Source organism: Trachypithecus francoisi, unplaced genomic scaffold (genome assembly GCF_009764315.1).
Source record: "Trachypithecus francoisi isolate TF-2019V2 unplaced genomic scaffold, Tfra_2.0 Lachesis_group10, whole genome shotgun sequence".
Taxonomy (NCBI): Eukaryota; Metazoa; Chordata; class Mammalia; order Primates; family Cercopithecidae; genus Trachypithecus; species Trachypithecus francoisi.
In genome coordinates, this window is record NW_022681455.1 from 73,864,902 (window position 1) to 73,884,745 (window position 19,844).

A 19,844-nucleotide genomic window follows, 5' to 3' on the forward strand; every position below is an offset into this window, starting at 1 on the left:
TCCTTGCTGCGCGATGCTGTGCTGTGTGTGTGCTAACTCCTGCCCCGGGTTTTTGAGTTGAGTTTCATTCCCTTCGGTTTTTTGGATCAGGTCACCACGGTTCATCTGAAGTTTAAAATCATGATCACTGTCAGTTAAAAGCTTTGCTTGGGCCAGGCGCGGTGGCTCAAGCCTGTAATCCCAGCACTTTGGAAGGCCGAGACGGGCGGATCACGAGGTCAGGAGATCGAGACCATCCTGGCTAACATGGTGAAACCCCATCTCTACTAAAAAATACAAAAAACTAGCTGGGCGAGGTGGCGGGTGCCTGTAGTCCCAGCTACTTGGGAGGCTGAGGCAGGAGAATGGCGTAAACCCGGGAGGCGGAGCTGGCAGTGAGCTGAGATCTGGCCACTGCCCTCCAGCCTGGGTGACAGAGCGAGACTCCGTCTCAAAAAAAAAAAAAAAAAAGCTTTGTTTGAAGGTGACAAAGTTCTTCTTGGAGTTGGGCTGCCCCATGCTGCACCCACTGTGGTCACCAGTTGCTCTTTCCATTTGCTTTTTTTTTTGAGACGGAGTTTCACTCTTGTCACCCAGGCTGGAGTGCAATGGTGCGATCTCAGCTCACTGCAACCTCCGCCTCCCAGGTTCAAGCGATTCTCTTGCCTCAGCCTCCCAAGTAGCTGGGATTACAGGCGCCTGCCGCCACGCCTGGCTAATTTTTTTTTGTATTTTTAGTAGAGATGGGGTTTTACCATGTTGGCCAGGCTGGTCTCAAACTCCTGACCTCAGATGATCCGCCCACCTCGGTCTCCCAATGTCCTGGGATTACAGGCATCAGCCACCGCAACCAGCCCACACTTCCATTTTCTTAACTGGCTGTTTTAATTTATTAGGTCCTTGTGGAAGCTCCTCAAATGGATTACCATTAACACCTCCAATCTCATGACCAATGCTGGATGCTTGCAAAATTGTCACTAAAGTCTGACATTTCTGACTGAATGCATCTGTTCCAATGTCTTTTTCTAGAACAAGACATGATGACTTCTGAACAGTGTCTTTACATTTCTCCTGACCATTACTAGTGGACAGTTTTTTATTTTCCCCTCGCAGCTTGTGGAGGCCTGCTTCATTGTCAGCAATGATATCCATTGTCGGCAATGATAGCCACTGTTTGGTGATCCTCCTTTTTGAGACAGCTACTTTCTTGAGCCGCCTTATTCCAAACAGTCTATATTTGTTCTCTGTCCAAAGCAGGTGCTTGCAGTTGCTGCTGAAGGTGAGCAACGCCCTGGGTGTCAGACGCCGAAGCTGTTCTAGTCTGAAGACCCTGCAGCTCCATATCTTCCTGATCCACCTCATTGATGGACAGCTGATCCATCTGTTTAGTTAAAGTCATATTATTTTTACTTATACATTTATTCTCCAATTCTTTCTTTCCACCTCTGGTCCTTGATTCAGGATTAATCTCCAATTCTTGCTCTTTCATTCCTTTCACTAATCTTTCAGTTTCAGATTTAAATAAACTATGCGTTTCACTTCTGTTTTCTATATTGGGACACTCAACTTCTGTTGCTTGAAAAACAGCTCAGAGTCTTTGAATGTCTTGTCCCGTTTCATGCAGCTGGGTTTTGATTCCAGGCTAGTCTCAAACTCCTGAGCTCAAGTGATCTTCCCATCTTGACCTCCCAAAGTGTGGGATTATAGGTGTGAGCCACTGCACCTGGCCCCAGAAGATAATTTTTTATTTCTGTCTTTTACTCTATGTTCAAATTCTTCAATTTTTTGGTAGACTCTACTTTTTCAATTTGTAGTGCTTGCATGAATAGTGTTTTCCTTCTCTTGAAGTTTAGAGAGATCAGGTACTCCAATTCCTGAGCCACCTTGCTGTAACAAATTTTCCAGTTCTTCAATCTTTTCTTCCTAATTGCTTAGATTTTCTTGATGCTTACTACTTGTTTCCCTCAATTTCTGTTGATGAACATTCTGTAATACTGATAATTCAAGTTGATGGTCATCAGTATCCTGACTTCTTTTTTTGTTTGAGCTCCTTGATGGTATTAATATTTGGTGTTTGTAGTTTGTAGATTTCATTTTCATCAAAACTAGTTGTTCCTTCTATTTTATAAGTCTGAGCAATACACTTCCAGTGGCCAGCTGGAGACTCAAGTTTTGGAACTTCATTGGACAATCTGTTTATTTCTTGTTATGATGAAATTATGTTATAAAAACCCATGTAATTATCGTGGAACACTGAAGCATGATGGGTACCACATGGAATGGAGGGGATGCAGTGTGGATGGGAACTCTAGCCGTCCCTGAATGTGCTGACTCCAGGGCTGGCTGCCAGTCCTCCAACCGATCCAGCAGTGCTTGCTTTCTTGCTTTAGGAAGGCTCATTTCTACCTTTCTGTTGTAATTGATGTCGATAACGTTTCGTTTGCTGCCGTATCTGAAGCTCTGATGCTTCCTAGGTCTCTCCTAGGTCACTACAAAGATCTTGAAGTCTCTCATTCTCTGATATTAAAAATTCCAAACTGGCATCAGTCTCCTTTATCCTATAGTTAGGGAACTATTCCCTTTTCCTTTGACATTCAGGAGCACATTTGAGATGTGGCTGATCAAAGAAGCCACATTGCTGCCCATCCACCCCAAGGAACGGGCTGAGCTGGAGCCAAGGCCACCAAACCAGGAAGACATGAGTGTGTTAGCACGTGTGTTAAGGAAAACACACATTGGCCTTCATTTTTTTTTTTTTTTCGAGACAGGGTCTCACTCTGGTGCCCAGACTGGAGTGCAATGGCGCCATCTCGGCTCACTGCAACCTCCACCTTTCGGGTAAAAGAGATTCTCCTGCTTCAGCCTCCCGAGTACCTGCGATTACAGGCACCCACCACTACGCCCAGCTAAATTTGTATTTTTAGTAGAGACAGGGTTTCACCGTGTTGGCCAGGCTGCTCTCGAACTCCCGACCTCAAGTGATCTGCCCACCTCGGCCTCCCAAAGTGCTGAGATCACAACGTTGAACCACTGCGCCCTGCCAGAAACAGATTTTCATACGTTGAAATAAACGAGAGGGTGGTCGGGCAACGTTGGGGTCGGGGAGGCAAGGCGGAGAAGGCCCAGTGGTCTCCTCGCCCGGAGCCTTCTAGCTCTTTGCCGGTGTCAGGTAGGGGCACTGTTAGCCTCGGCTCCGCTCGACTCGGCTCGACTCGGCTCAGCTCGGGTCGGCCAGACTTAGAGGGCGGGCGGGCGGCGCCACTGGAAGTGACGCGGCGAGGGCGGGGCCGCCGGCTGGGAGAGCCGCCGCCGCCGCCGCAGCCGCTTGGGCCGGGAAGCGATGTAGTAGCTGCCAGGCTGTCCCCCGCCCTACCCGGCCCGAGCCCCGCGGGCCGCCGCCGCCACCGCCGCCATGAAGAAGCAGTTCAACCGCATGAAGCAGCTGGCTAACCAGACCGTGGGCAGGCGAGTGCGCCGGGTCGCACGGGGGTCGCGCCGGGGCTGGGGACGGAGGGCGGAGGGCGAGGGGCGGGACGGCTCCTCCTCGGTCCGGCGGCTCTGAGCTGGGCCGCAGCCCCGCCCGAGCCCAGCGGGGCACGGGCCCGGGGGCTGCGCCGCGCTGAGGCCCGAGCGCCGCGCTCCAGGCGGCCCGCTTGTCTCCCAGCGCGGCCGGGCCACTGAGACCTGCTGGGGCGGGCCGCCTCCTCCTCCGCCACCCCGCGGGGTCCCCTGCCCATTGTCCCTGCCCCGGGAGCATCGCCCTCGGGGAGTAGACCCGGTCCTTCTTCTCCTTTCCCGGGGGCCGAGCCAGCCCGGATCGCTGCCCTGGGCTCAACAACGGTGACTTCTGTCCCTAACGCTGTGTCGAGCGCTGTGCTGTGGGGGGCCGCATTCCCAGGCTTTCCCGGTGCTCCCGCTGTTTGCAGGTCCTTCTCCTGTTAAGTACATGGCGGCAAGAAATGGCTAGGGGGACATGAAAGCCAGTCGGATTTGCTCAGTGAGTTCAGAACGCCCTTTGAGGGAATTCGGAGGTGGTGCTGTCTCAGAACCAGGGCTCCTAGGAACTGGACTCCTGCTGCCAGTTCTTGACATTTAGAAATTTGGAATTGGCAGAAAAGGATTATGGAGACGCCTTGCGCCAATTTAAAACGTCTCACCGTAGGTTGGGAAACAAACACGTCTCTGTCTTCCTTTGCTACGGCTGAAGTGCTTAACAAGAAACGTTATTGATTATTAAATGGCAGAGTTGGTAGATCAGGTTGTCAGAACCAGAAATGATTTGTGGTTTTTGAGAGTTTCTGGAGGTGACTGTCATGTGCCGTATTATCTGCGGCTAATATTTCAAGGTCTTTCAGGGCAGCTGGCTGTACTGTGCCGATTTAGTGTTTATTCAGCAAAGAGATATGAAAGTATGAATTTTTTACAGCTCTTCTTTTGTTTTTCGTTTTTTAACAGTTAAGGGGAGTTCGGTTTGGCTGAAGCACGTGGGACACTTCTTTTTTCTGAGTGTATGAAAATACTTTTACTTCCTCTAGAGTTTTCTAAATTTGCTTTTTACTGTTTCATTTCCTCCATCTTTTTGCTTAGTTTCCGTGTTTAATTTTTTCGATTCCCTACCGTGTTATTGTGGTGAGAATTAACTCTTATTTTCAGGGTTGATCCCTGTCCGTAAAACCCAGACAAACCTACTTTTCTGTTATTTGCAGGAAAGTTAAAGAAATACTGCTGAGAGGAAGGTAAACACGTGTGGTAATGGCGGCTGATGTTTGAAGGAACAATTTACAAGCACATGATACTTTCTTGTGAGTTTCCTACCCTTGTTAGTGTTCTGAGCAAGGTGCGTTGTGGAACTAGTATTTAGTAAGTGCCAAGATACGTTTGTCAGATAGTCAGTTTGGCCTGTTTTTACATTGTTCGTGACAGGTAAGGGACTTTCACTCTTTTTATACAAAGTTCTGAGACTTAAATCTACCAAGCTATTTGGGGTCTCTTTGGCTCCTGGGTCATCCCTTCACATTTTTTTTTTTTTTGGAAACAACGTCTCCCGTTGTCACCCAGGCTGGGGTGATCTTGGCTCATTGCAGCCTTGACTTCCTTGGGCTCAAGCGAACCTCCTGCCTCAGCCACCCATGTAGTTGGAACTACAGGTGGGCACCACCACACCGGCTAATTTTTGTATTTTTTGTAGAGTGGGGTTTTGCCATGTTGCCCAGGGTGGTCTCCAACTCCTGGACTCAACTGATCTGCCTGCCCCGGCCTCCCAAAGTTCTGGGACTACCAGCCTGAGCCACCTTGCCTGGCCCCTTCACATTTTAAAATTCCAGCCATGCTTGCCTACCTTCAGTTTCCACAGGAGGTCTTGCTTTCTTATGCTAGCATCTACTTGAAACTCCTGGAAGCCTCTCCCACCACACCTTTTCTCCAGGCACCTCATGCTCATTCTTCAGCCTTCTGGGAAAGGTCTCTCTGCCTCTGAAAGGCATTCTATGATGCTTCAGCATAGATTGGATACCTCTCCTGGACGGTCTCGTAATCCCGTGTAGCACTTGTCTTTCTGTGCTCTGACTGCCTTTTGTGTGTGTTCTCCGTCAGATTAAACACCTTGAGAGTCCCTGCTGTGTCTCCTTTGGTTCCCAGGGTCTGCTGTGGTTCCTATCCCATAGTCAGGGTGCGATAGACATTGTTAATTCCAGTATTTGAGTTCTTACTGGATCGCCCTGGTGGTGTGCGGCCAAGTATGGGAAAACGTGAAGTGGATAGAGTAGATGGTGATTCATGCTGGAGCTATAATTCTGGGCCTGACCTTTGACTGTCTTTAAAAATCTTTATTGCTAGATGCCAGTGGAAGCTGAAGCTATTACAGAACTATTAAGGGTGTGGCAATTATGCACCCCAAGTCAGAACATCTGTTTTTGCTGAGAAACCTGTCGCTTATTTGCTGTTGATTTCCTAGATGTGTGTGTGTGTGTGTGTATGTGTGTGTGTTCTTCTTGAGTAATCAGAAAGGACTAAGGAAGATAAACAGAGGCAGGAGAGTGCCTAGAATTATTACTGTATGGAAGTAGGTGGTTGGTTGGCCCCAGAATCAGGATTCTGGGTGTTTTTAGGTCAAGATGAAGGCTGAAAAGCAAAGGGGTTTTTTGCTTTTGCCCCTGTGATCTAGGTGGAGAAGGACATTATATATGTGAATATCATGCCCATTGTGTTTTGGTTTATCAATGCGTGGAACTGTAGGTGGTGTCTTGCTGTGAGATATTCTCCTCAGGAGGGAGACCTTTGAGTAATTTCACTGTAAGTTTCCAGGGGAGGGACATGTGGAGAATTAGTAATGCCTGGAAGGAATGAGTTCTCATGATGCAATTTGTTTACAGTGGGTGGATAAGTCTATTTGAGAAGATGGCCTGAAACTCACAGGAGCAAGGCTTATGTGGTGGTCTCATGGTGTGAGTGTCCCAGAGAAGGAGGATGGTTCTTGTAGTCCACCTGCCTTTTGTTGATTCATGCATTCAGCAGACACTTGTTGAGCCTACACTGTGTGCTGTTATCCAAGGTGTTAAAGAATCGAAGGTGAATATGGCATGGTTTCTGCCCTGAGGGAGCTCAGGAGATATGTGGAAGAGATAGGCAAGCAAAAAATAATTATATACATGAGATAAGTGCTTAAGAGGGATGGCTAATGCACAGAGCAAAACCCAGCTGTTACTGGGTTGTGGGAGGTAACAAAAGCTTCCCAGAGGAGAAAATTTGAGCACCTTTCTCTGCCTTCCTTTTCACCCTTATTTCAAATATCTCTTGTATTGATTAGGTCTCTTTGGTTGTAAGAAAACCCAATTCATAGCAAAGACAGGAATTGATTGGCTCATAAGTGGCTCAAAAGTAGTGTGGCTGCAGATTTGGCTTCTTCTGGGGGTTACACTCTTTTTTTTTTTTTTTTTTTTGAGATGGAGTCTGGCTCTGTCACCTAGGCTGGAGTGTAGTGGCGTGGCTCACTGCAGCCTCCACCTCCCAGGTTCAAGCAATTCTCCTGTCTCAGCGTCCCAAGTAGCTGGGACTACAGGCCTGTGCCACCATGACCAGCTGATTTTTGTATGTTCAGCAGAGACGGGGTTTTGCCGTGTTGGCCAGGCGTGGCCTCCCAAAGTACTGGGATTACAGGCACGAGCCACCACGCCCGGCCTCGGTTCCACTCTTTAGGTGGGCACTGTGTCCACTGGGAGACTCCCACATCTTCCAGGTCTCAGAGGGAAAGAATACTCATCTCCCAGTCACTGTGGCCCAAGTCCCAGGATTGGCTCTGAATGCTTCTGGGTCACATGCCTTTCCCCAGAAGTGGACTGGAGTCAGCGCACCCAAACCATATGGACTGAGAGTGGATGGTAATGGGTGGTAATCAGGCAAGAGATAAAGGTCATGGTGTGTCTTTTGTAGTCCTGCTAAAAAGAGAGACGTTTTGTTTCTTGAAAACCCTTAGACGCAGATAATCACAGATGGTGTTTTGCGGGAGATGGTGTCTTGAGTAGAGGAAGAAGTACACTGGGATGAAGATCTTGAAGTTACAAACGTGTCAAGGAGAAAAGGAATTTGAGAGGCAACTAGGAGATCATAGTACCGAGGCTCTGATAGGGAGTATCTCCTTGGCTATTTATTTCTTTGGTGACTGAAGTTTCCCCTGGAGGTCTGAATGCTTTCACAGATAGTTGTTTTTTGATAACCCAAGGTTATAAATCCAAATGCCTAGAGGGCAAGGCCAGTGAAATGAATCAGTAACTTGGGCCATGTGAGGGCCACAGGGGACCTGGAGGTCTGTGTCCCACCAAAGGGGCTGCGTGGGAATGTAGGTCCAGTGTGGGCCACCTTTGGAGTTTTCCTGAAATCTGCATTTTAACTAGCTGGCATTTAATCCAAATTAAACTGCAGAGACACTATGTGCAGCTGAACAAAATTCTTCTGTGGATCACCCAACTGCTCGTCTAGAAGGACTCAGAAATTGACAGTCCCTCTTTTTCTTTTTTTTCCCTGTACCTTACCCTGATATTACATTTTCGCTTCTTTGGATTTGTTGAAAAACAGCTCAGCCTTTACTGAAATCTCGAAAGGGTCTGATAGTAACAGTCATCAACATTTCTATGGTGGTTTAGTGTATAAAGTGCTGTGCTAAACCACCTGGCTTGGATCTCGGTCTCCTGACAATGATCACTTCTCTCTTACAAAGGTGGAAACCTGGCTGGGTGGGGTGGGGTGGCTCACACCTGTAATCCTGACACTTGGAGAGCCCGAGATGGGAGGATCACTTGAGCCCAGGAATTTCAGACCAGCCTGAGCAACATGGTGAAACCTGGTCTCTACAAAAAATACAGAAAACTAGCCAGGAGTGGTGGTGTGTGCCTGTCTCAGCTATTTGGGAGGCTGAGGTGGGACGATCAGCTGAGCCTGGGAAGTCGAGGCTGCAGTCATCTGAGACCACACCACTGCACTGCAGTCTAGGTGACAGAGCAAGACCCTGTCTCAGAAAAGAAAAAAAAAAAAAAAAAAAAAGACAAACCTGACTTTCTACGTTTGCACAGCTACTAAGTAGTGTCTGAGGCATGGCTTCGGTCCAGGGCCTCTGACTCTGGATCCCAAGTGCTTTTGAGTACAGGAACTGGGCTGCCTCTTCACCAGGGAAGGACTAGTGTTTATTAACGTTTATTAAACATCTTCTGTGCTTATGAAGCTGCTGGGCTTGGTGCTTTGCATACATTTATTTCATTGCATTCTCATTGCAACCCTCTGAGGTGGTGTTACTTTTTTCTGTTTAATGATGAGGAAGCCAGAGATCAAAGAGGTCATCAAGCTCGCAGGAGACAGAGCCATGGACCCAAACCCAGGTTTCTGATTCTGCAGCAGCTATAAATTCTGATCACAGAGATCTGTTGACCTCCAGGAGTCCTCCGCTCCTAGGAGGTGTGTAGAATGAATCACTCTCTAGGTCATTGGATCCACTACCAGCAATGTGAATTCTCACACTTGAGTCAAAGTGTGTCTCTACCTGCTGATCCCAGAATAGTCCCCTGCTGCCGAATTGAATGAATGTCATCTGTCTTCCCTGAGTCAGCCCTTCCTGTATTTGATGATCACAAACCTCATCCTTATGTTGCCAGCAGTAACATTCTGCATCCCTTACCTACTCCACTATGTCCTTTTCCTCCCACTGATCTTCACTCTGCCTTTCCTTTTACTTTTTTTTTCTTTTTTATGATGGAGTCTCACTCAGCTGCCCAGATTGGAGTGCAATGGCGCCATCTCGACTCACTGTAACCTACACCTCCTGGGTTCAAGCAGTTCTCCTGCCTCAGCCTCCAGAGTAGCTGGGATTACAGGCATGAGCCACCACGCCCGACTAATTTTTGAATTTTTAGTAGAGATGGGGTTTCGCCATGTTGGCCAGGCTGGTCTCAAATCCCTGACCTCAGGTGATCCACCCACCTCGGTCTCCCAAAGTGCTGGGATTACAGGCGTGAGCCACTGCGCCTGCCCACTCTGCCTTTTCTAGGGGAACTCTGAACAATGTTTCTGAGAAGGGATAGGTAATGTGTGCTTTGCTTCAATCTGAGTGGATTCCGTCAATCTCTGCATAGAGCACGGTGGAAAGAGGTCCTCTGTTTTTGCAGCAGCTTCTCAATCTCATCTTTCATGGCTTTATTATGTAGTTTACATGCTAAGAAATCCAGAAGTATTTGTAGGTGAGTGAAAATCCATTCTTCACTGGGGAAAAAAATGAACCCTAAAACCATAAAAATGAACCAGTAGGAAATTTTCATCTATAAATTTGAACCATAAAAGGATGTATTCATTTAGCATCATCTTTTATATGTGTAAGTGACATGTTACTCTATTATGGAATTGCCTTTGTAGCAGAGTGGACGAGACAAAACCTTCCAAGTCTAACATTATGGTCTAAGGTGCTGCAGACAGTACATGCACCGTGCATTTTTGTCAGAGCACAGGATGTTTCACCTTTATCGTTCTATTTCAGTTTCTCAAGTGTAGGTAGATGCTGTAGTAACAATTAGTGAAGTACAAATCCATGTAAAAATGTTAAACTCTCATCTGTTTGCTGTGTTTTTTTTTTTTTTTTTTTGAGACAGAGACTTGCTCTGTCGCCCAGGCTGGAGTGCAGTGACGCGATCTCAGCTCACTGCAAGCTCCGCCTCCCGGGTTCACGCCATTCTCCTGCCTCAGCTTCCCGAGTAGCTGGGACCACAGGCACCCACCACCTCGCCCTGCTAATTTTTTGTATTTTTAGTAGAGACGGGGTTTCACCGTGTTAGCTAGGATGGTCTGGATCTCCTGACCTCATGATCTGCCCACCTCGGCCTCCCAAAGTGTTGGGATTACAGACGTGAGCCACCACACCTAGCCTGTGTTGTATTTTCTTAAAGGTAGGGATTAAAAGTGTAATAGGCCCACAGTCCCTTATCTGGAATCATTGGGCCAGATGAGTTTTAGAATTCAGAATTTTTCAGAGTTTTCTAAAAGTAATAATGCACATATACTGTTGTCACATAATACTTCCAGTGGGATCTGGGACAAAACCCCGTAACCAAACATTATTATTAGTATAGAAAAATATATATACATGTATTACCACTGAATGGATATGCATGAAGATTATACGTAGTTTAATATTAGTTCAGGTCAACTTTGGTTGCCAAATAAGTTACAAAAAAAGACTTGTTTTTTTAGAACTTTTTGGATTACAAAATGGTGATAGGGATTGTGGACTTGTCTTACTTTTAGTTATGTACCTGTTGACAGTCTGGTGAATTTTTTTACTGTAAATAATATTTCCCGTATTCCCAAAGGTTGGAAACTACAATCATATAAGCAGGGGCCACAAACCCAAGTGCCAGGATGGGTAAAATAAATAAGTGAAATGGGAGGTGGGTATAGGACAGTAGGGAATGGGGGGACTGCAGTGAACTGGTGAGTGCATGTTCATTCAAAGGGGAGACCTGCTCTTCAATTCTAGCCACTTGTTGCCATAGTGAATGTGGTAGTAGTGAAGCCACATCTTCCATTTTTAATGATACTCCAGAATGCTGATTTTCATGTGAAGTTTCTTGATATTTAAATGTTGGCAACTAAAAAGAAAAAAACCCACTGTTGGCCAAAGAAGACATCTGCAAGCATTATCTGGCTGTGGGCTGCCTGCTTTCATTTATAGTTTAGAGACTAATGCTTGTGGTATGAAAAGTTGTCAGTGAGCCGGGCACAGTGACCCATGCTTGTAATCTCAGCATTTTGGGAGGCTGAGGTGGGAGGATCACTTGAGATCAGGAGTTTGAGACCAGCCTGAGCAACATAGCAAGAACCTGTCTCTACACACACACACAAATTTAGCCAGTCATGATAGCATGTGTGTATAGTCCCCAGCTACTTGGGAGGCTCAGGTGGGAGGATTGCTTGAGCCTGGGAGGTCGAGGCTGCAGTCAACTGATCCTGCCACTGTGCTCCAGCCTGGATGATGGAGTGAGACCCTGTCTCTAAAATAAGTAAGTTATCAGTGGCGTTCGTAATGAACTACTTTCTTGAGATGTGGATGGGTACATTTGCTTTATAATAATAAACACTTTACATACACTTTACAAACACTTTTCATTACACTTTACATACACGCTATATGTTTTTTGCACATAAAATATTTCATAATAAAAATCTACAGAGGTTGATAGGCACTTTACTTTAGAACTGCCTTATTTTCTAGCCATTACGAAATTTTCATCTATAAATTTGAAACTTTAAACTTATTTATCTTGGAAAAGGGACTGAAAGCCCCACTTCAAAAATAGGAGCCCTCTTTTTAAAAAGTAGGAGTTAAAGGAGGTTAGATTGTAATGTTCATTCGTTTCCAGGGCCATAGTGATCTGAAGTGACATTGGGTATCCACTGTTATATTGGGACAGGGAAATGTCCTTGGTCTCCTTTCTTCTCAGACCATTCCCTTGGGTGATCTTAGCCCTATAACTTTTTTTTTTTTTTGAGACGGAGTCTTGCTCTGTCGCCCAGGCTGGAGAGCAGTGGCACGATCTCAGCTCACTGCAAGCTCCACCTCCTGGGTTCAGGCCATTCTCCTGCCTCAGCCTCCTGAGTAGCTGGGACTACAGGCACTAATTTTTTATATTTTTAGTAGAGACGGGGTTTAAACGTGGTCTCAATCTCCTGACCTCATGATTCGCCTGCCTCGGCCTCCCAAAGTGCTGGGATTACAGGCGTGAGCCACCGCGCCCGGCCATCTCATGGTGACAGTTTTATGCCTCCAGCCCTGGGGTCTCTTTATTCCTAGAATGATGCTGCCATCTCTCTCGAACATCTTGGCTGATATGGCCTGCTAAAATTGAACCATGAACTTCTTCCTCAAATTGCCTTCAATTCCCTCTATCTTCTAGTCCGTGAGTCACCAGACTTTGGCCTGCAGGGTAAATCCAGCCCACCACCTGCTTTGTGAAAAAGTTTACTGGAACACAGCCACTCACTACAGTGGCAGGTTTGAATAGTTGCAATAGTGACCATAAGGCCTGCAAGGCCTATGGTATTTATCCTCTGGCACTTCATAAGAAGCATGTGACCCCTGCCCTAGGGCATTAAATGCCCTCACACCCTCCTTAGTCACCTGTCAGTCCCATTTTTTCTTCTCCATCATCTCAGTCAGGTGATGAGACTGGAAATTCTGCCCTTTGATTATCTTTTTTTTTTTTTTGAGACAGAGTCCCTCTCTGTCACCCAGTCTGGAGTGCAGTGGCATGATCTTGGCTCACTGCAACCTCTGCTTCCCGAGTTCACACCATTCTCCTGTCTCAGCCTCCTGGTAAGCTGGGACTACAAGCACCCGCCACTGCACCTGGCTAATTTTTTTTGTATTTTTAATAAAGACAGGGTTTCACCTTGTTAGCCAGGATGGTCTCTATCTCCCGACCTTGTGATCCGCCCGTCTTGGCCTCCCAAAGTGCTGGGATTACAGGTGTGAGCCGCCACACCCGGCCTGAATTACTTTTTCATGATGAATTCTCTAGAGGTTAGACTCACTACATTTATAGGAAAATAATATTTATATCATGACAGTATTGCCAAGTTGTCTACTAAGATGATAATGCCATCATTTAGTTTGTAGTGCAGAAAGCAATGTTGTGCAATAATGTGTGTCATTATGCATGACATGATGAATATCACATTTCACCATCACCTTAGTTGCATTAGATATTGTCTTTAAAAAATTTGTTATTTATTTAAATTTTTTCCACTAAGGTCAAAATGAATGTGTTCTTACATTTGTATTGCTTTATATGAGTTTTCTGTATGTGTCATTTGTTTAACTGTCATGGAATTAACATTTAGTCATCAGTTTCATTGCTCAGTTACCAATTTAGTTCAACAAATATCTCTTAACCTGTCAAATGATAGGGGCTGGAGTTAACAATATAATTGATCCCTGGGGACTTGAATGTGGAGCCAGAGCTACAAACAGATAATCTGAATGTAACCAGTTTTATCTATTCTAGCAGATCTTAGGTGTGGTTAATGAAATCTTATTGCCATTCTTTGATGTATTTATGTACTGTAATATAAACAAGTTAGCATTCTTATTCTTAGATAAGTTCCTTAAGACATACAGTGATGAAACCTTGCGCATTAATGACTAGGTACAGATTTAATACAAGTTTCAGAAGATAAAGCCGATTCTATAAAACATCTAAGATTTCTATAAGAAACTGTCTTTTAAATAGGGAGAGCCTATTATTTATAGCAAATAAAATAATAGGCATGTTTGATATAAAAACAGTATTCAGGCTGGGTGTGGTAGCTCATGCCTGTAATCCCAGCACTTGGGGAGGCCAAGGCATATGGATCACCTGAGGTCAGGAGTTGGAGACCAGCCTGACCAATATGGTAAAACCCCATCTCTACTAAAAATACGAAAATTAGCTGGGCATGGTGGCAGGCGCCTGTAATCCCAGGTACTCAGGAGGCTGAGGCAGGAGAATTGCTTGAACCCTGGAGGCGGAGGTTGCAGTGAGTCGAGATTGCACCACTGCACTCCAGTCTGGGCAACAGAGTGAGACTCCGTCTCAAAAACAAACAATATTCAGTTCGTTTCAGCCATACATCTTGTGAGACTGTGTTTCCTCTATGTTAATTACAGCTTATTGATTATTTGCATTGGCTACTTCCCTTTGATTATCCCAAGATGTTTCTCCCTTCCTCTCCTTTCCCACAGCTCTTCTTTTTGGACGTCTTCCTTATCAGAGATACCTTTTGGTTTAGTAGTCAATTTGATCTCTTCTTTAATGTTTCATTAGCATTTCTTCTGTAGTTAACTCAGTGTTCTTCCACATGGTTGGGCCAAATTTATAGTTCTTAAAGAGTTTAAATCATAAATCATGGACCGAGTAAACAGGTGCTTAAATGAATATAAATCTTAAATAAATGTACAGAAATTATTAAAAGCACCCATCAGCTGTTACCTGTCAGTGTGAATATGTATAAATCAAGCAGCTCGGGTATCACGTGGTCATTGGATACTTTCACATGCCTGGGCTGGAGTGGCCATTTGAAACCATGGCCAGCTGTACTTTGGGGAAATACACCGAAGTGTTTCTGCTTCACCAGATACAGTGAGTGCTTGGATGGAAGGAGTGTGGGCACAGGCGCAAAGTGGGGGAGTCTCTGAGATGTGCCTGGGAGTTCAGTGAGGACTCTGCTGGGCATGTAACATGTGAGCAATCGTTTTTAAAATTTTTTTTTCATAGAGGCAGAGTCTTGCTATGTTGCCCAGGCTGGTCTCCAACTCCTGGCCTCAAACAACCCTCCCATCTTGGCCTCCCAAAGTGGTAGGATTACAGATGTGAGCCGCTGTGCCTGGCCTTGAGCGATCTTAATAACTGACAGGTGATAGAGAATTCCAAAGTAGAGATAGTCCTAGGGGAAACCTAACACTTGAAGAGTTTATCCTTTAACTTAATTTTTTTTGTTTATAAATTTGGAAAAAGGCAACCATTATGTGATTCTTAGCAGGGGAACAATTCTCTCCGCTCTTTTATTTTCAAATCACTTGGGTAGTGAATGCTATTTTCAGATACATTTGTTAAGTATTTTTGGTATTTAAATTCACAGCCCCTGGTTGCATTTCCATCCAATGGAAGGTGTAAGTTGATTCTTCAAAGCTTTCTTTTTTTTTTTTGAGATGGATTCTTGCTCTGTCACCCAGGCTGGAGTGCAATGGCACAATCTCAGCTCACTGCAACCTCTGTCTCCTAGGTTCACGCGATTCTCCTGCCTCAGCCTCCCGAGTAGCTGGGATTACAGGTGTGCACTACCACACCTGGCTAATTTTTGTATTTTTAGTAGAGACAGGGTTTCGCCATGTTGGCCAGGCTGATCTGGAACTCCTGGCCTCAAGCAATCAGCCCCCCTCAGCCTCCCAAAGTGCTGGGATTACAGGTGTGAGCCACCGCACCCAGCTGGTTCTTCAAAGTTTTAAAAAACTTTAAGGCCTGGCATGGTGGCTCATGGCTATAATCCCAGCACTTTGGGAGGCCGAGGCAGGCAGATTTGATGCCAGGGATTTGAGGCCAGTCTGGGCAACATGGTGAAATTCTGTTTCTACTAAAAATGCAAAAATTAGCCAGGCATTGTGGTGCACACCTGTAATCCCAGCTACTCGGGAGACTGAGGCACGAGAATCGCTTGAACCCAGGAAGCAGAGGTTGCAGTGAGCTGAGATCCTGCTACTGCAATCCAGCCTGGGCAACAGAGTGAGACCCTGTCTCAAAAAAAAAAAAAAAAAAAAAGCTTTAAAACCAGCATACAGGGCAAATAAAACAAGAGTATGCTAGTTTTAAAGCTTCTTTTTTTGTGCCCCAAGTAGAGAATTTTGTTATATGTTGAATATCAAGTATCATTTCTCACAGTGTAACTTATTATTTTCTCTAATTTCCTTTTTACTTGTGTATCTCCTCTTAGAGCCTTTTTTTTTTTTTTTGAGATGGAGTCTCACTCTGTTCCCCAGGCTGGAGTGCAGTGATGTGATCTCAGCTCACTGCAACCTCTGTCTCCTGGGTTAAAGAGATTCTTCTGCCTCAGCCTCCCAAGTAGCTGGGATTACAGTTGCCCACCACCACACCTGGCTATTTTTTGTATTTTTAGTAGTGATGGGGTTTTACCATATTGGTCAGGCTGGTCTCCAACTCCTGACCTCATGTGATCCACCTGCCTTGGCCTCCCAAAATGCTGGGATTACAGGTGTGAGCCATCGCACCCAGCTAGAACCAATGTAATACTCCCATTACTTTTGCATTTTTGTACTTGCCAGGGTTCATAATGATCCTCAAACAACCCCAGCATAGCAGGACTGAAATACATGGCCATCCATGACCTGGAGCACCAACTTTTAAGAGCCAGGCGGTGTTGATTGGCTTCTGTTGTCATCTGTGAAGTCCATCGTTAGAAAAGCTTCTGTTCCAGTTTTAGGAATGATGATGGTTTGTGGGTGACCGTGGTAGAACTTGGGGAACTCTTGTAGGCAGAAGGATGAGAAAGTTGGTGCTGTGGGAAGTCAGCTGGCAGACGATGGAGTCAGGACTGGGGAGGAAGGGAAAGGGAACCCAGGTAGGAAGCTACTGCAGTAGGCTCAGCGAGGGGATGACAGCCAGGCTAAGACAGCGGCCTTGGGCAGTGACTGGGAAGAACATTGAAAAGCGTGTTTGGGCTGAAGAAAAGAGCAAGAGAAGATATGAGGAGCTTCAGGTGAGGGTTGATGTAGATGTTATTTATACAGGTAACAGAAATTCTTCACTTTTCATTGTTTTACAATGATTATTTTTTAGAAACGTATAATTGTGATATTTTCTTTGACCTTTTATTGGGCTTTCTATTCTATTCCATTGATTTATGGCTTTGGGTGTGTGTATATGTTTGCATCAATATGGTTTTGTTTGTTTGTTTGTTTGTTTGTTTTTTAGATGGAGTCTTGCTCTGTCGCCCAGGCTGGAGTGCAGTGGTGTGATCTTGGTTCCTTGCAACCTCTGCCTCCCAGATTTAAGCAATTCTCCTGCCCAGCCTCCCCAGTAGCTGGGATTACAGATGCCTGCTAGGCTAGATTTTGTATTTTTAGTAGAGACGGGGTTTCGCTTTGGCCAGATTGATCTTGAACTCCTGACCTCAGGTGATCCTCCTGCCTCGGTCTCCCAAAGTGTTGTGATTACAGGTGTGAGCCATTGCACCTCGCCTGCATCAATATAGTTTTAATAACTGTTGATCTGTAATATGTTTTAAATTGGGTAGAGCTGGTCTCTTACAAATACTCTTTTTCAGGCTGGGTTTGTGGCTCACGCCTGTAATCCCAGCACTTTGAAAAGCTGAGACTGGAGGATTGCTTGAGGCCAGGAGTTCAAGGCTGCAGTGAGCTATGGTCCTGCCACTGCACTCCAGCCTGGGCCACAAGGACCTGTCTTATTAAAAAATAATAATAATAAATATTCTTTTTCGGTATCTCTCTTTTATATAAAGACGAGGTTTGACAGCTCGTCTTCTCTAGTTTTTAGAAAAAATTATTTAGGATTTTGATTGATTTGGCACTTATTTATTCAAATGATGTTTATTGGGTCCCTGCTAGGGGCTAGGCTCTAAGGGTACAAAAATAAATAAAACCCAGGTTTTTATGGCCTAGTAAATCTGTGAACTAAACCTTGAGAATTGATACGTACAAGATGAGCATTGCACATGACTGTGTGTGTACAATCTTTTATATGCTTCCCAGGTTTTTTTCTTTGCTTTTTAAATTGAGAATAGTGCCTATTTACTAAATTATGCAACTGATAATTTTTGTTATTTTATGTACATAATATTATCAGTGTTATGCTTCTATTTCTGCTTTTACTATTTGGTTCAATGATTTCTCTTTCGTCCCTTATTTAATTGGTTAGACTCAAATAGTGGGTAGCTATATAAATGTTTATAGGAATATTGTGTAAAGGGTGTGTGATTCTACCTTTATTGGACATTTCAGGAACATGATAAGAACTATTTAAATCCTGCTAAAATGCAAGTGTTGTAATATGAATTGTTTCCAATGGAAGTTTGCAAGCAACTTTCCCCTCATTTTTGAACCACACAACTTTTAGTATGTCTGCTGTTTGAGCTTTATTCTGTGTCTGTTCTGTGTCATGAGACAGGTGATCTTAAATGCAGAATGCTGAATTTGTAGTAGTCCAACAATATGGAGAAAACAGTTGCAATGCACTTTAGATTTAGGAACGAATTGGAGGAGAAAGTTGAGAAATGGTAAGAGGAGTTTTAATGGAGTGTATGTGGCAGTATGCTAATGTCACTTCTGAAGAAGAGGTGGTTAGCAGGTCACAAGGCAGTGGACTGAATTGTAGCCTCTGAATCTCAGGGCAGTCTTTAGGAATGGAAACCTTGCTGCCTGTAGATTTAGATGGAGGTTTTAATAACCCCCTGTTGCCAGAAAAAAATCATACACAGACAGATTTGCATATAATCTTACGGACTTCACAGACATCCTCAGGCTCATGGACAAAAAACCCAGGATTCAAGAAAAGCCATCTACATGGTAGGCAGCTCAAGAAAGCCTGCCAGTTGTCCGAGCGATGCTTTGTTACGGTTCCCATGCAGGGAGCTGCTGTCTAGAGAAATGTTATTTGCAGATGTGCACCTCGTGCGTCTGTGTTGTTCTGCCTGTGTCCAAAATACACGCTTTTTCTAAATGAGAGCCTTTCCCCCAAAAAGCAGAAATGTGTTCTCTCTGTCATGGGATTTGGTGATCATCAAATTACTTTCCCTCAAGAATTGGCTTTCTTGGCGATTAATTAATTCAGTTTTCAAAACTTTTAGATGAGGGTTTAATCAACCTAAAACTGCTGTAGGGCAGTTGCATTGTAGTAAAAAGTGTATTGGACTGAGTCTGAGGGCTTGAGATCCTGTCTGTGCTGTTTACTCGCTGTGTCTCTGACCTTGGTCCAGTCAGCCACTCTGCTGTGTTCCCATACATGAGAAACGGCTCCTGATACCACCAGGAGCAAGCCCTGCTGTGCTTAAGAAGGTGGCGTGTGCTCGGGAGGCGTCATGAGAGAGTGAGGACATACAGTGTGACACAGCAGGTCAGCACTGGGGAAAATAGCCAGGCTAGCCCTCACCTCACTGCTCTATGCCAGAATGCATTCCAAATGCGTTAAAACTTTCATGTAAAAAATAAAACCACAAAATAAATACAAGAAAATATAGCTTATTGTGGAAAGTACTGCATGCTTTGGCATTAAAATGTGGAGAAAGAACGATAAAAGATAGCCTGTAGGTGGGACGTGTGACTCGCACCTGTATCCCAGTTGCTCGGAAGGCGAGTCAGGAGGGTCATTTGAGGCCAGGATTTGAGCCTAGCCTGAGCAACGTAGTGAGGCCCCTGTCTGTAAAAGGAATTTTGGAAAAATTAGCTGGGTGAGGTGGTCCCACCTATAGTCCCAGCTATTTAGGAGGCTGAGGTAGAAGAATCCTTAGAGCCCGGGAGCCGGAGGAGGCTGCAGTGAGTCATGATTGTGCCCCTGCGCTCCAGCCTGGGCGACAGAGTGAAACCCCGTCTCTAAAAAAATAATAAATAAATAAATAAATAGATAAATAAATAACAAACACCTGTAGATTTAACCACATAATAACTACACTTCTGTCTGTTTTATTATATCAAAGTTAATTTTTTTTTTTTTTTTTGAGACGGAGTCTCTCTCTGTCGCCCAGGCTGGAGTGCAGTGGCCGGATCTCAGCTCACTGCAAGCTCTGCCTCCTGGGTTTATGCCATTCTCCTGCCTCAGCCTCCCGAG

At 45.1% G+C, this 19,844-nt stretch overlaps 1 protein-coding gene across 6 annotated transcripts in view; it reads left to right on the forward strand.

The window, feature by feature from the left end:
- Positions 1-3,253: 3,253 nt before the first annotated feature.
- Positions 3,254-19,844, forward strand: part of ARHGAP17 (Rho GTPase activating protein 17) — a 98,554-nt gene continuing 81,963 nt past the window's right edge. For 3 of the 6 annotated variants that reach the window (XR_004438827.1, XM_033217712.1, XM_033217713.1), the window contains exon 1: positions 3,254-3,444. Coding sequence is in view for 4 of the 6 variants with exons in the window: in XM_033217712.1 (XP_033073603.1) it covers positions 3,392-3,444 (53 nt within the window). In the remaining 2 variants the exon portion in view is untranslated. Of the gene's footprint in view, positions 3,445-4,690; positions 4,782-19,844 lie in introns of those variants that run through there. The other 3 variants (XM_033217711.1, XM_033217716.1, XM_033217714.1) reach the window with 3 other exon arrangements.